A 15,472-nucleotide genomic window follows, 5' to 3' on the forward strand; every position below is an offset into this window, starting at 1 on the left:
TGCACAACACAGGCTACTTCAAGGACGATGTGTCCTTGAGCATGTAAAAGAGAGAAGTGATCTGCCAAGTAAGCAGAAAAGAGGATGTAGAGACAAACCGCGAGGGGGAGGAGTGTTGTCGCGTGGCTGGAGCTTTGTAGCCAATCAGAAATAGGGATAGGGCGCGTGGACAACATAACGTAACCAATCATTAAGGGGCTGATGGCGCGTGTCACTGTGTAACACAATAAATATCCAGGCATTGTAATAAAGTTAGAGCTTTGAGCATACCTCTGTGAGGACTTCTCACTGACTCTGCGCCCGACCTCCCGCGATCGACTCACTTCAGATCTGTTTTCCCAAAGCTGTAAGATTTGCACTGGTTGAATCAACCTTTATTGGCTCTGAATAAAAATGCTGCCTTGAAAGCCTCCAAGTTCAGAATCTGAAGAAGGACAAACGTATGGAGTTGCACAGCTCTTTAGTCCCAAATGCATAAAACTTTCAACTAAATGTGACACAAATAACAATTTTTCCCCCCCACTGTTTATATTCTTACTCAAATCTAAAAGCCAGCAATTATATGAAAAGACAAGAAACATATGCAGGGAAACTCCAACACTGACATGGACAACACAAGGACATCACTGACACCATCACTCCCTTTCTACAAGGGAAGGGGTTTTTTGGCCTTTCAGAGCTCACACAAACTTCAAATCCTGAATATAAATACCTGCCTCAGTGCGCTTCACAAGCACCCCAAGGAAAACTATCTACAAATCATACATTCAGCTACTCGGTCCCTTTCAACCCTGCCAACAACCGTCACTTCTACAAGTCAGAACTGCTGTAGGTGGGAAAGCGGCGTGGCAGCTGCGTATTTAGGGAGCGATAATGCTTATCGTCTGAACACGCTTTCCACCGTCACGTGGCTTTCCCAGATGCTGTACTACAGATGGGAAAAGCTCAAGAGATGTGTGCAAAGGAATCACTGTCAGACTCAATTCCTGGCTCCCCTTCCATGGGATCATACCATTGCTTGGAAACCAACTCAAACACAGACATCGGAGTAAAGCTGGAATACAGTCGATGGAATTCTGGTCCCCACACAAATCAGTAGGAAGAAAGACCAGAATTTCACCCTGATACGTAAAACCTTCTAGAGAAACATCAGTAAACAAAAGTTTTTGAGTCAAGAAAAACTATAAAAAAATCCTTGTAAGTCGTAAAAACCATTTCAATGTGAAATTTGTAAAATATCACCCTATTTATTCTCCAGGCTTTTCTAGTAACACATGACTTATTTATATCATATCTCTAGAAATCTGATGATTAAGAAACAGTAATTTTTCTCAAATGCAGTTACTAAGCATTGGCCAGCTTGGAAAGTTGAGCTGAAGTCTCTTTACAGAGTAAAAAATTGCACACAATTTTCAACCTTTTCACTTCCGATTCTCCAGGTCACTGCGGGTACGGCACGTAACAGTCCAGGGGCGGGGAGCCAATGCTGCACACTGGGCTCCGGGTGTTTGACTCGTAGGAATTTGGAGCAATTTCAACCACACCATCATTTTGAGGTGTTTCCCCTTTCAGAAAGTCATCATCTTCATCTTCAGAAGTACCCTGCGTAAATGTAAAAGGATCAGTGGGAGCAGGAACATACTCTGGGTCTCTAGGAAGTTTTGGCAGAAGTAATGAACGCTGAGACCAAAACAGGTATTTCTAAATAAATTCTGAAGTGTTGTGATAATCAAATCTGCTAATCAAAATGCTACAGGAAAACTTACAAAGCTACCACTTCGCAAAGCTGACAGCATGAAGTATTTTTGCACATTATCAGGGGAAGGAAAGAAAAACACAATGTCTGAAAACCACAGGGTAGAATCACAGAATGGTTTAGATTGGAAGGGGCCTTAAAGATCATCCAGTTCCACCCCCCCTGCCATGGGCAGGGACGCCTTCCACTAGACCAGGTTGCTCCAAGCCTCATCCAGCCTGGCCTTGGACCCTTCCAGGGATGGGGCATCCACAGCTTCTCTGGGCAACCTGTCCCAGTGCCTCCCCACCCTCTCCGGGAAGAATTTCTTCCTGATATCCAATCTAAACCTCCCCACTTTCAATTTAAACCCGTTACCCCTTGTCCTGTCACTACAGGCCCTTGTAAAAAGTCCCCCCCAGCTTCCTTGTAGCCCCTTCAGGTACTGTAAGACATTCTGCAGGAAGGTGAACAGACTACACAGGAGCTTTAGGAGGACCTAAGTCAGGCCCTGGGTTGCACTACAACTGGCATGACCAGTTGGAATGGGCAGAGAATTAAATGTGCTCTTGTTATGATATATGGGAAAGCACATGTGCAGTGAGGACTGCCCGGTGACATCAGCATGGCCACTCCAAGCACGTTCCTAAGCGCTCACTGCGGTCCTGGGCTGCTAAAGTAACCCCTCTGCAGGAAAGGGGAAAAGTGTTCTCAAAGCCAGGATGGATCAACCCCAAAAGCTTCCTAATTTCAATTACAGTTTCTCATAAATGTTTAGTATACTCGTATCTACTAAAAAAAATGAATCCTGCAAAAGAAGCAGCTGACAGTTTTGACTAAAGCCGAGCTGCATTTTGATCCGAAAAGATTACCCTTGTAATGGGTTTCCTCAGATTCTCAAGATCTTCAGCACTCAGCTCTTCCCAAAACTGATAAAGAGGATCAATAGTCTTCTTTGATCTGACAGAGGAATTAAAACACAGCATGAGTTAATGTCCACAGTACAAGTCACATGTATTTTACTAACACAACATAAAACTCCTGGCATCTTGATAGCCCTTTGTCGGGTTTTACTAACTATTTGATTAATCCCTATATACTCCCAATTAATTCCATGAAGAATTAACTCAGTTTTGCTGACAGGCAGAAAGTGCAAGGAGTTCTGATACAGTCGGGTCTCCTAATTCCTGGCTGGGTACTTTTAACAGACATACTGTGCTCACAAATAAGCATAATTTTATTCCAGTATTTTAGAAGATTGTATTATATTGCTTCTTTAATAATTTTTACTTCTAAGGAAGGTCTCCCTCCCGTGGAGACGGATGTTTTTAGAGTTGCCCTCTAACATTAAAAAGTGATTGAAGCATCACAGTGCTAGAATTTTGAAAATCTGCAAATAATCCACTATTCATTAAAAAAGCCAGATATTTTAAACAAGCTGAAGTCTCCAATCAAGAAGCAACAGACTCTAAGTGCAAAACACCCAAGCCAAAAATAACATACCACCACGGCTCCAACAAAATATACATTCAGCTAACATTATGGTATTTTAGAAACTGCTTAAAACAAGGAGAAACAAAAGAAAAAGTCACCAAACATAGCAACTAGCCCTTCCAGGAAACTGGGTCCTGTTCCTTCTTCATCACTCTGTGTCACAGTGTGGGTAAATTTCAATTCAAGCCTTTGAAAATCTCTGGTTAAAATATGCAACATGAAAAGCACTGAAGATGAGGGAAGAAGGTGAACTGTACAAACCCTGACAGTTTCTAGGCTTTAGTTCATTTTTTGTCTACAAGGCAGAAACAAGTTGATGATTTTTAAACTGTACCTCTTGAGAATGTAGGGATCGAAGGGGAAGAAACTGTCAAGTGGGTTAGTGCAGGTCTGCACCAGGTCACCCCCAGTGCCACTCCGAACGACTGGTAAGAACTGCCTGTTGTTCCTCTCAATAATCGTGTAGCAGAACACCAACTGGTACTTCCTTTGAAAGGGCAATAGAGAGAAGCATTTGTAGCACACAGAAAGGAAAAATTTCAGACAGTATTAAGATAGGAAGTTATTTTGTACCAAATGTCACTTCTGTCTTCATTTCCCAACTGATATTAGTTTTCAAGACAGTCACAAGGCAAGGAATCTACTCTCTCCCTCTGCACACCTTTAAACTTCACTCCAAGTAGAATCATATTGGCTCCAACACACAGCAGTTTCCCACGAACCAGAAATAAACGCATCCCACCTAGAATACGGTGGTGTCATGCGCTGTCTTGGGTACCGCTGTGCCTGACAAACCCCACGTTCCACCTACGGTGCTGTTTTCAGATGCACACATACAAATATCTGCATCGAGTTGAAACCAAAATAAGTGAGTAGGTACCTGGTAATGGCAGCAAACAAGTTCACAACAGAGGGTATACAAATCTTCAGGGGATTTAGCTGACACATGACAATGCGCTCGAAATTTAAACTCTGCAGATACGACAGACCTTGAAAATAAGAACAATTGACAAATAGAGGTTATATCTCACATAAGCTGAACTTCATTTCCAAGAATTTCCAGGCTGACCAGCCTGCACTCTGCACAACACCACAAAAGCACATCCCAGGGTGCTCTTTGACACTGGAGATCTAGCTCACAGCTCGTTCAGCAGAAAAGCTGCTCTAAGCAGCAACCTGCCACAGCCGAAGGATCCTTCTTGCACAAACACCACACTTACACACCCATTACAGGGACTGACAAAGGCACTGTTTATCAGGAAATACTATTAACTGAAGCCCACACTAGCTGCATACAGCTGAAATCCAAACATGCTCCATAAGTGGGGTCAGGTACCAGTGTTGACGAGCTATCAGCACTGTTTTCCACCGGGGGGGGCCGGTAAGAAGATCATTTAGCTTGGTAGCCTGAAAAGCCTACAGCCCATCTCATTTTCTTTAGAGCACAACACAAACTTGCCATCAGACACTTGCCTGGACTGACCATTACAAGACACATCAACAGTAAAACTTGCAAATGAATCACAATGCCATGCAAACCTAACATACACACCTTTCCTTAAGTTTCCATCCAGAAGTTGCTTATGACGGAAAATAAACGTATAGAACACCGCCTGACATGTAGAATAAAATGGCCCGTAGAGAGCTACATCACAGTAAGTGTTAGCCCCTGCATCCTGATTATCAATGTATTTATGCAGCCAGTTCACCAGGAGATCCAGACATGCTTTTACAGTACTTGAAGAGTAAAAAAAAAAACACAAAGGGTAAAAATTGCAGCTGAAATGGTGTAGAGAAGATGTTAAATAAGTACCTCAAGGATATCAGTAGTTATAAAAACATCAGTAAGAAAACCTGGGTGGGGAAAAAAAAAAAAAAGGAGATTCTGTTATGAACTTTCTCCTTTATCTCATCATAAAATGAATCAATGAATCAGCACTGAAAACCCCAACCAGTGCAGGCACAAGAGATGAATCCACACATGCATGTTGCATGTGACACACAGCGTAAACAACTGTACAACCTGTAGCCCAGGATTCTAAAGAGATGCCCTCCCATGTCCAACAAGTAATTCCAGTATCAAATTAAAGTCAACATTAAAGTCACCAAGCCCACCCTGAACAGCATACAAATATATTAAGATGTGTATTTAAAAAAGGATGACATTTTCACCCATCTGCTGAAGTATTTTAAGACATCTGTAGTAAAATATTTCAAGACTTGACTTCCCTGCCTCAGAGCCTACATAAAATTCCTACCACAGGGCATTAAAAATACCTGCTTCTGATCATCAGATATACCAGGCACCCACGACTCTGCCCAACGTCAAAGTAACCTACCCATGTGGGCTCAGCGTTTCGTGTCAAGTGAAGCCTTAGACAGCAAGTCATGAATCCTGGGAATCGTTAGTCTGCAAGTGCAAAACTTTCCTGGGAACTTCAAGACAGTATTGTAGAAAGGAGAAGCAAGACTAGTGACACAGGCTTACTGTCAAAGCAGTGGGAGCAGAAGACCAGCACTGTGTGTGAATTCCGTACTTAACCTCGGCAATCACCGTGAATTTTGTGGTTCTGCTCATACACCAAACCAACTTACACAATTGGAATAAATTTAGCTCTTGCCAAGAAGCTGCCAATGTAACTCCCAGCAGTCTGTCTGATCACCGAAGGATTGTTCGGATCATGCAGTTTTTTCCAAAGATGGTCTAAAAATGCCTCAGCCAACCCCTGGAAACAAGATAAACAGAAATCATGAGCTGTGAAACTGCTTACACTGATCAAGTAACAGATTCCCAATATTCAATTCCCACAATATCCATTAAAAAACCAACCCTACCTGTGGTAAATAACTATTCCTACACATGATGGAAGACATTTTCAATAGTTAACCATGGAATGTAAATGGAACCAGAAGTCTAGGAAAAAGTCAGGAATAGATATACAACAAGTGTTTACAACAGGAGTGGCAAGAAGGTAAACATGAAGTGACTGCTCGCTGTCTCCTGCGGCAGAAGAGGTCAGGGACATCCAATGAAAACAGCAGGAAGCCAAATTTAGCAATTCAAGAGTGATTCTTCACCTTACACAGTTATATTGTGGAACTTCTTGCCATAGAAGTTCATGATTCACATCAGTATTTCTACTGCATAACGTCACGAGCTGTTTTCTCCTTGAATTTGCCCATCAGGGGCTGGTACCATGACAAAACATGACTCTGGCTCTGGAAGTTACCGGACTACTGCTGGAGGCTGAGAGGGTATTCTAGCAAAGCGTTGTGACTCACTTGCCCCATTCCAGTATTCCTTCCAACACATCCCCTGCTCATCCCTGTCAGAGACAGGCATCAGCTTCACTGCACCTTCAGCTACTCTCAGGCAAACAGTATGGATGTTCCTATTTTTATATGGTAAGAGAAAGAACTATAGTTTGCTTGAGATGGGAAAATGCAGGGTGGGGGGAACAGAGAGCACACACCAATTTCAAACTGAAAAGCCAACACAAACAGTATCTTTAAGACGGTTTTGGGATGCTGAAGAAACTCGCTGGAGCACTGTGTCTCAGGTTCAAGAGTCCAAGTGACTCTTGTAAAAGAGGTCTGTTAGCAAAGTTCCTTCACACTAGCTTAGATTCCATCTGTTTGCAGTTTATGAACAACGTGGGAAGAGCAACCACAAAGAAAAGCTTGAAGAAAGGAATAACAGAAGGACGAGAAGGCAGAGATACTGATAAACCTGATGCACTGCCTTCAGATAAATGGAAAGTAATACTAGAACTACATCAGAAAACAACTATTTTTTGTATAAAAAGACAGAACAAGGATGCAGAAAGGACAGAAGATACTGCATGTTAGAAACAGCTTCTACTCACCAGTTTAAAGCTGCAGATGTAAAACATGAAATACTGTACATGACATGAAGCATGAGTTGGTAAAATGAGCTTGTCAAAAACAGAAACCAGATCCCGATACAAAGCCTTGGTGTTGTTGATGTCAAGCTTGCCTACACCACAAAACAAGAAACAGGACAAAATGAGCTATTTCAGGTTTTTTTCCTGCCCTCATGCTACAAAAGTGCCGTTTATATCTTTCCAAACCAGAAAGAAACATGTAAAGAAACACTGTCAAGCTGACTTCTAGGCTTACCTGGCATCTAAAAAAATATTTAGAGCGAGACCTTCCCGGACTTCAGTGCTACTAATGTCTGGTTGGTGTACATGAAGAGTATCTGCGCCTGCGCACACCCGCAGAGAACTGGTAGATGTGCAAACTTAACAATAACGTGTTAGTTCAGAAGAGCCAAAAGAAAACACTGAGAAGTAAATTACCCAACACGTGAAGAAGACCCAGCAAAATAGTTCCTAAAAAATTCTTGTTTAAATATATCAATCTAAGAAATGTCAGTGTAAGACACTTCTTTCAGGTTTTTCCCTAAAACACAAAGCCTTGCTGTAGTAATGCCAATCGAGCACCATGGCTGGTTGTTTTAGCCTAATTCTAGTCCTTGTGATGCTGAAAGAATCCGTAATTCTAATATTCATGTTACACAAATGTTCTAATATTCTAATATAAAGGTACTAATATTCAAAGCTGAGCAAATGATAAAACACTGCGGTCAATCAGAAAGTATTTCTAATCCCCTAAGTTTTGTAGCCCAGCGGAAAATCCCCAAACTATTTCCCCTCGTACCTGAAATGCCACAGTTTGGACACAGCGCCTTATAACCAGTGTCATCCAACCGAAGGCTGGACCTTTAAAGCCACAGACACACCTTTGCATCCTCTGCCAAAATGGCTGGGCAGAGGCAGGAAAGCAACAGAATTCTGCTGCTCCAGGCCGAGGCCTCTGTCTTGCAGCAGCAGAAAGCAAGAGCTCCTCTTACGTTTTTCTTGTCAGCAAAACAAGAAATGTGGTTACAGTTCAAGTGTCCTTACCGTTCACATGGCACACATCTTTAATATAGGAAAAGAGGATGGTCATCAAAATATCGAGTCGCTCTGCAAGTGGATGGGCCATTCTCTCACTACTAGAAGAGTCAACTTTGTTTCCTTTTCTTTCTTCATCTTCCTCCTGGTAGATAAAACGGCAGTCACACAGCTTTTACGCACACACCATCATCAAGGCAGCAATTACAGGAGAAGTGAAACTAAATGTCTCTCTCAGTGATATGCTTAAGTTCTGCCCTTTTTTAAAACCAGCAGTATCTAATTAGACGGCTAATGCTGTAAACTAAGCCAACTACCATGAATTCTTAAATTAGCTTTATGTATAGCTGCCTGTGTTTTTTCCTAGTGAAACTGACTTGCTGCCTGTACGCTGGGTATTCGCATGAACAGAGTCAAGCCCCAGGGAACACATCCATCATCTGTCAGCTGTTCAGGTCTCACGGGCTGCGCGCAGTGCACGTAAGGACAAAGCAATAGCGCATCCCTCCACCGTCTCGGTTTGCCGTGTCGTGAACAACAAAGCAACAACATATTCCTACACCGTCTTAGTTCACAGCCACCTCAGAAGTGAAGATTTTACTAAAAAAACCCTTTTAATAGAACAAGATGGCAAACCATATCAAAAAGTCCCTCCTCTGTGGATCTTTCCTCGCTGTCAGAGCTGTTAGCAGTTTCTTCAGCATCTTCAATGTCTTGCTGTGGAGTACTAACCTATGGTTGCAAACAAGAAATTAATTTTTCTAAGACCGTGACACCACCATGAAACTTCATTATTTAGATAAGAAATGACAACATGAGTGATTTCCAGACTAGATTTGGTCCTTGTCTAAATAAACACATTAAAAGGGAATTATGCTTATGTAATACACAAATACACACTCCAAGCTGCCTGAAACTTTACCTCCACAACAAATGCTTTCCCTAGACATTTCAGCTGTGACATGCTGATGTTCTCCAAAATAAAAAGCCTTAATCATTTACAATGCTACCCTTCCTTTTTAAGGCTATAAAACCTTTTTACTTCAAAGGGGTGATGAAAGAGATCAGCCACACACAGAGCAGCACACTCTCTGCACGTTAGCACTGATCACCATGGAACAGTCGATTCTGGCATGGAGATTCTATGCAGGGTTTAACAGTTACCCTCAGGTGTGGGAACATTACGACTGGTAATGGAGCATAAATTGGGCTGGTTCTATACTCAGATCTTACTCCAACATAATGTTTGTTGATCTTAACACTGAAGCATATTTAATTTCTCACCCTGTGTATTTTAACATCAAGCTTCCCTAAAAGATGATACAGAACAAACTTACGTCCAACTTTAACAGCTTTTCAACAATAAGCTCCAGGATTTGAAGTCTCAGGCTTGGAAGGTAGACTGTAACTCGTAGCAGGTTATGAACATAACATTCCTATAACACAAAATTAATTGATATATATAATAATGTTAACAGAAAGTCTCATTTCTGCCAAAGATTTATAGAAAACAAAGTTTCTTAATTTGTTATCTAAAGAGCCAAAAAAGGGTTTAAACAGACTGCATTCAATCTAGAATTAGTTAATGTATAAACCAAACATCAACTTTCAATTGTTAAGGTGTGTTATCATTAACTTCTTAATCTACTATTTGCATGTAAATTCTTCCAACTATCTCCAGACAGAATGAGTCTAAATATTCTATAAGAAAAAAATATTCATTTCCATAGGAGTTTATGTCTAAACTTTCTTAATTAAAATTAAACCAACAAGCATATTCCTCATTACATCTGGAACCAGACCTAGTAGAACTGTTTCTAAAGTGAGACCGAGTACAGGTGTGTTTCCGGTTACTATAACATACCAACAACAAATCTAAACTCCAAGGAGTTTAGAGAGGAGACTTAAGGCAGATTAAGTCTCCTCAGAGTTGTTCGAGTATAACAACAGGTTAACAGACAGGTTCTGTGAGTGTGCGTGTGCCCACCTGTGTATAACACACATGTAAAGAGACACCGTTGGAACTTTCACACGGCAAAGCTGTCAAGTCAGTACGTAAAGTTAGGTAAAGTGCCACACTACAGCCTCGTTGTGAATATGCACTATCACACCACCTTTAATTACATGAGCACATATGATTTTTCCACAGGCCATCTGTCTCACTCAGTACATAAAATGGATAGAGTTAGTTTAATGCGGATGTATAAACTGGAAGTATTTCCTAACAATGCATGGACCGTACTTTTATTACACTTCATTCAAACCTTGCCCTAAAAACAGAGTCAGAAATTCCTTCACAACTTGCTCCTCACTGAGCTGCAAAGTAAGTAAATAAACAAATATTCTTCTCTGAACACCATGCAAGAGCTTTTATCTCCCTCATCTTACAGATAAGGAGCTGATACCCAAAGTTATTTGTATTAAAAACCAAATAAACAAACCAACCCCCAAAATCTAGCAGGGTTTACAAAGAACTTCAGGGGGTTTTCAGTACTTGAAGAGTTTGAAACACAGCTCCAGCTGAACTTGGACAGCAGAGCAGAGCTCTGCCTTTCTGAAAAATGAAGTGCCAGCATATCAAGCTGGAACAAGTACCTCTAAAGATCACACAAGAGCCGTTAACCTGTCAGAAGTTTCCAGCTTGTTTTTCACCACCCACGAGCACCATGCCAACGACGTAATAACATAACACCCTACCCTACGGCCAACTTGGATTTCACCTACAATGTCCATGGCTTTCTGCCTGCCCATCAAATCCCCTGTTCTCCTGACACATAATTTCCAGTTTGACAACAAATGAGACAGGTCTCCTACCGTCTCCTTACTATACAACCCTGAGAATCATCGTCAAAGAGGTCCATCTTGTGCACTGATTAAGAAAGCAATCCTGTGGAAAAGATATGCAGTTATGTCATTAAAGACCAGCATAATGCTTATGCACAAGGAACTTAAGTATGCGTGGACAACTCTATACTGAACAGACACGCCCATATCAACATGTATAAAAATAAAAAGAATCTTAAGCAATACGCTCAAAAATCTGCATTCAATGCCACCAAATCAGTTGTCATACTATAGAGTCTATTTACACATTAAAAAACCCAAGTGAACGAATAAACAAAAGTATTCACAGCTCTTACCAGAGTTCTTTCTGATTTATTTATGAAAGGAAAGTTTTCCACCAGTATTGGCATGAGAAACTGTGGTGTCCTACAATTAAAAAAGACACAACACACAAAACAAACAAAAAACTCAAACCCAGAAGTTACAGGTTATTGTCGAGAGAGCAAATATCGAGTTAATTATTCTCATTAAATTCCAGCACTCTAAAGACAAACTGGACTAAGCTCATTTCACAGTAACTTTCTTTTAAGGTAAATAATTGTATAATATCTGGTTTTGCAAGGACTGCAGAACAGAAAATAAGCAGCAAACTTCCACTGTGGATGTGTCAGAAGCCACTTGAAATATGCTGCCATAAACATGACTTTCCTATTTCCATTAGCAGAATTTTCAGCTGCTGCTGCCTATGGAAATTTCATAATGATAAGATATAGCATTCCACCAGTCAGTGGATATTAGGAAAACTCATGGAATGAAACTAGGTATTATACTTCTAAATAGGAGGGGAAAAAACCCACCCCCATTCATCAGTTCACAAGAAAAGAGCATGCAAAACCACAGGATGATATACTTACGAAGGAACGTATCTTGCAACAGTTTGCAATGCTCTGTGGCATGTACTGAAGTTTTCAGAAAGGTCTAGAGTAAGAAAAAAAAAAACACTCTCATGCATTTGGTTACAGAAAACTAAATCAGGAACCAACAAAACCAGGGACTATCAACTCAACATTTTCAAGATTCCCAAGGAAATTACGTTTGCCAAAATGGTGGGTTTTTTTTTGTTTTAAATTTAAGCCGAAATAAGCATGAAGAAATAATTCCAAATAAAGCTCTTTGCATCGCAATCAATGAACTGTGAATGCACTGCCAGTCACAAGGCCAGGCATTGCTGTCACACGCTTACGCTGAATGCTAAACGTGGAACCCAGAATTTACCCCACAACACACTAACATTCAGAAGCTAAGCTGAATCCCAGTCTGTAGCTAGATAAAATCTAAAGATTATGCCTCATTTTCATGAGTCAAACAAACCGGTAATTACACTTCCATAACAGACTTTATTTCATCCAAAGGATGTCACAGTGAACAGCAGAAGAGTATTTGGGTCATCACAAGCAGAACTGACTATTCCAGCATTCAAGAGAAGAAAACATAACATCCCTGACAGACACGTAGCTACCTCTTTGCCTTACTGATAAACACACTACCTAGGCAGCATTTTTCTTATAAATATCAGTTGTATTTGAGCTTACCACAGGCTGGCAACCTGTGGTAACGCAAGAATCCCCCAAACTACATAGTTTTACTGATGTAAATAAAATGGAAAACAAACAACTCCTAACTCTTCTTTGGCTCTGAAACAATCTAGGACTAGGAATGTTCTTCTATGCATTCAGTCTTACTCCTACAGATACTGCACCAATGGGAATATCTTCAAAGGAAGAAGGAGCGGGTCACCACACCACTGATTCGAGTATGAGAAAGTCTTTGCCTTGGGAATTGAAGAATTTACGGCTTCTTAATGTTTTACATTAAGTCAGGTAAATTCATTTTGTAAAAGAGGAGCAACACGCACCGCATGCATCTTTAGTGAAGGTATTACAGCAGCATTTATCAGCCGTGCTTGCTTTGTACTCACTTTCATCATCATCATCAGAATCCGAAATATCCACGTCATCTTCTCTGATGGTTATTCGAGCTAGCAAAAAGTGAGATTATTACATCAAAATTGTACACACCTGCCAAGTGACAGTTTCCATGCCAACTCAAACACACTGCACAACAGCCTTCACCAGGACTAAAGCATCAAAATTATCCACAAGCCTTTCTAAAATAGGCAGCTCATCAAAAGGACTGTTCATTCACAGAACCAGGAGACTCTTGTGACCATCTGAAATGATCCTCACTGTAGCTTCTGTATTTTAGTAGTAACAACATTATACAGTTCATCCTTTTCTGAGGCATCTCCATAAATGGGGTCTGCACAAGACACTAGAATATGCCTTCTAAACTCTAGGTATGGAAAACTACCTCTATGGCAATCCAGCCACTCAAGTAATCAACAGAAAAATACACCAGCCCAATAATTAATTGTGTTGCACGTTTTGTTTATGCAGAATTTATCTACTAGAGGTGTTTTTGATAAGCAAAGATTCCGAGAAAAGTAACTTACGGGGGACAAACTGTGATACCACCATCTGGAGGCACGGCCTAAGATGGACAGTTTGTGCTGACACCAGATTGCCGAGAAAACCCAGATATTCTTCCACCACCTCGTGGCTTCTTCCCAACCACGGCAGCTTCTGAAAATAAGCAAAGACCGAGTTGTCAAGGAAATATATTTTGAGTGCTAAACTCTTAACCTTTCCATATAATAAACAGGTATTTACCAGCAAAATGCCAACCAGTTGTTCAAGTTCTTTAGTCAAATATGCAACAGAAGCTCGAAATTCATGCAGCCAATTAATGATCTGGGCATCCTTAAAATAAACAGAAAAAAATTATTCCAATAAACTGTATTACTTATTACTAGGAAATAACAAAATCCTTCAAATAAAATGTTTAAGATTGAAAATAGAATCATAGGATGGTTTGGGTTGGAAGGGACCTTAAAGACCATCCAGTTCCAACTCCCCTGCCATGGGCAGGCACACCTTCCACTAGACCAGGTTGCTCCAAGCCTCATCCAGCCTGGCCTTGGACACTTCCAGGGATGGGGCATCCACAGCTTCTCTGGGCAACCTGTGCCAGTGCCTCACCACCCTCTCCGGGAAGAACTTCTTCCTGATATCTAATCTAAACCTCCTCTCTTTCAATTTAAACCCATATAAATTTAAAAAATATAATTTTTTTTTCACATTAACATGCAAAGAATTTCTTTATGTTTGTGTACTCATCCATCAAAGTTCCTGAATGCAAGAGTAAGTACCAACTCCTAAAGCAACCGCCTTTCTGGAAGGCTTAAGTTACAGACTGAGCAAGGCATGTACACCTCACTCTCACAGAACATATTTAAAAGAAATTGCATTCAATCTTAATTCTCTTTTCTTCCTCCTCTAGCTTAAGCAGAATGGAGGTTAAAGTCTTGAAATACTAGAGATACTGAAACAGTAGCAAATGTACCCAGAAATTTTACACCGATGCTGTCTGTACACTCCAAAAGGCCTGCTAAAACCCAAGGATTTTACAAAATGTGCTTTTTAAGGAAAAAAGGAACTCAATGTAGCATTATGCTTCTTGCAGCAGTCTTCTCATAGATTTGTGGTTTAATTGAAAGAAAGAAAAAAAACCCCACAAACAGGAAAGAAAAAGAAAAAAAGAAAGACAGCAAATGTGGTGGGTACTCCCAGCCACACACAAAAGCTGTGAAACGGCACTCCTGGGTATAACTACTAAATGCATATGTATCTTACTGCTTGATTAAAGAAGGCTTTAGTGAGAACAGGAGAAGATAAAACTTCATGCAACTTAAAGGCTATGAAAGCAGTAGTCTGAAAGGACAAGCATCGGTGACCGAGAAAGATGGCCCTGGCACAAAGACAGACCCTGTCACAAGGCTGGTTTCCCACTCTAGAGCAAAGACTCAGTAAGCAGGAGACCTCATTTATCGACATGCTGCGTGTGGCACACATACATGTATGAACAGACAGTTGGAGGTTTTTTTCATTTAGAGTTTTAATTCCGATATTTGCCACATAGCCAAAAGCTTTTAAGAGCAGGAAAGTGTTTAAACCAAAGCATTTGCACAAACACCAGAACGGCTTGTCTGATGACTACACTCAGCCAGCCAAACCTTAAATCACCAGACCCCCTTGACTATCAAGGCTCTTACCTTTATGTCTGGATCTGACAGCTGATGCTTTAACAGCTCAAAATCTGTGGTCTCACCCTAGCACGGGAGACAAAAATAAGTAACACTCACGTTTTTTCCATCCAAAAATACAGGTTTCACCAACATATCTGAACAACCGAATAGTGTTTAGCAGTAGCACACAACACAAGTAAGTTCCAGGCAGGGTGAACCAACAGTTACAGGGGGCTGTCTCCGAGAGGCACCCGGAGCCGCCGGGTCATTTTTAGGCGCTGTCCCTGCAGACGCAGATGCCACCGCTCCGCATCCCGCCGGGGCGTGACGGGGGCTGACCCCCAGGGCAATCTTCGCACCGCACGGCAGCAGCGGCCGGCACACGCCGCCAGCGCT

The 15,472-nt window shown here is 41.2% G+C and overlaps 1 protein-coding gene across 1 annotated transcript; it reads right to left on the bottom strand.

Annotated features, from left to right (window-relative positions):
- Positions 1 to 1,222: 1,222 nt before the first annotated feature.
- On the bottom strand, positions 1,223 to 15,160 carry RRN3 (RRN3 RNA polymerase I transcription factor homolog (S. cerevisiae); the record flags this gene model as incomplete). Its single annotated transcript, XM_010159303.1, has 16 exons — positions 1,223 to 1,602; positions 2,608 to 2,695; positions 3,564 to 3,716; positions 4,110 to 4,218; positions 4,782 to 4,966; positions 5,825 to 5,955; positions 7,096 to 7,226; positions 8,158 to 8,293; positions 8,785 to 8,880; positions 9,486 to 9,584; positions 11,289 to 11,358; positions 11,847 to 11,910; positions 12,911 to 12,970; positions 13,445 to 13,574; positions 13,662 to 13,751; positions 15,104 to 15,160. Coding segments are annotated over 16 exons (1,761 nt in total), but the record flags the coding sequence as incomplete, so codon positions are not given.
- Positions 15,161 to 15,472: the final 312 nt, after the last annotated feature.

The sequence above is a fragment of the Eurypyga helias genome, unplaced genomic scaffold (genome assembly GCF_000690775.1).
Source record: "Eurypyga helias isolate BGI_N326 unplaced genomic scaffold, ASM69077v1 scaffold18649, whole genome shotgun sequence".
Lineage (NCBI taxonomy): Eukaryota > Metazoa > Chordata > Aves > Eurypygiformes > Eurypygidae > Eurypyga > Eurypyga helias.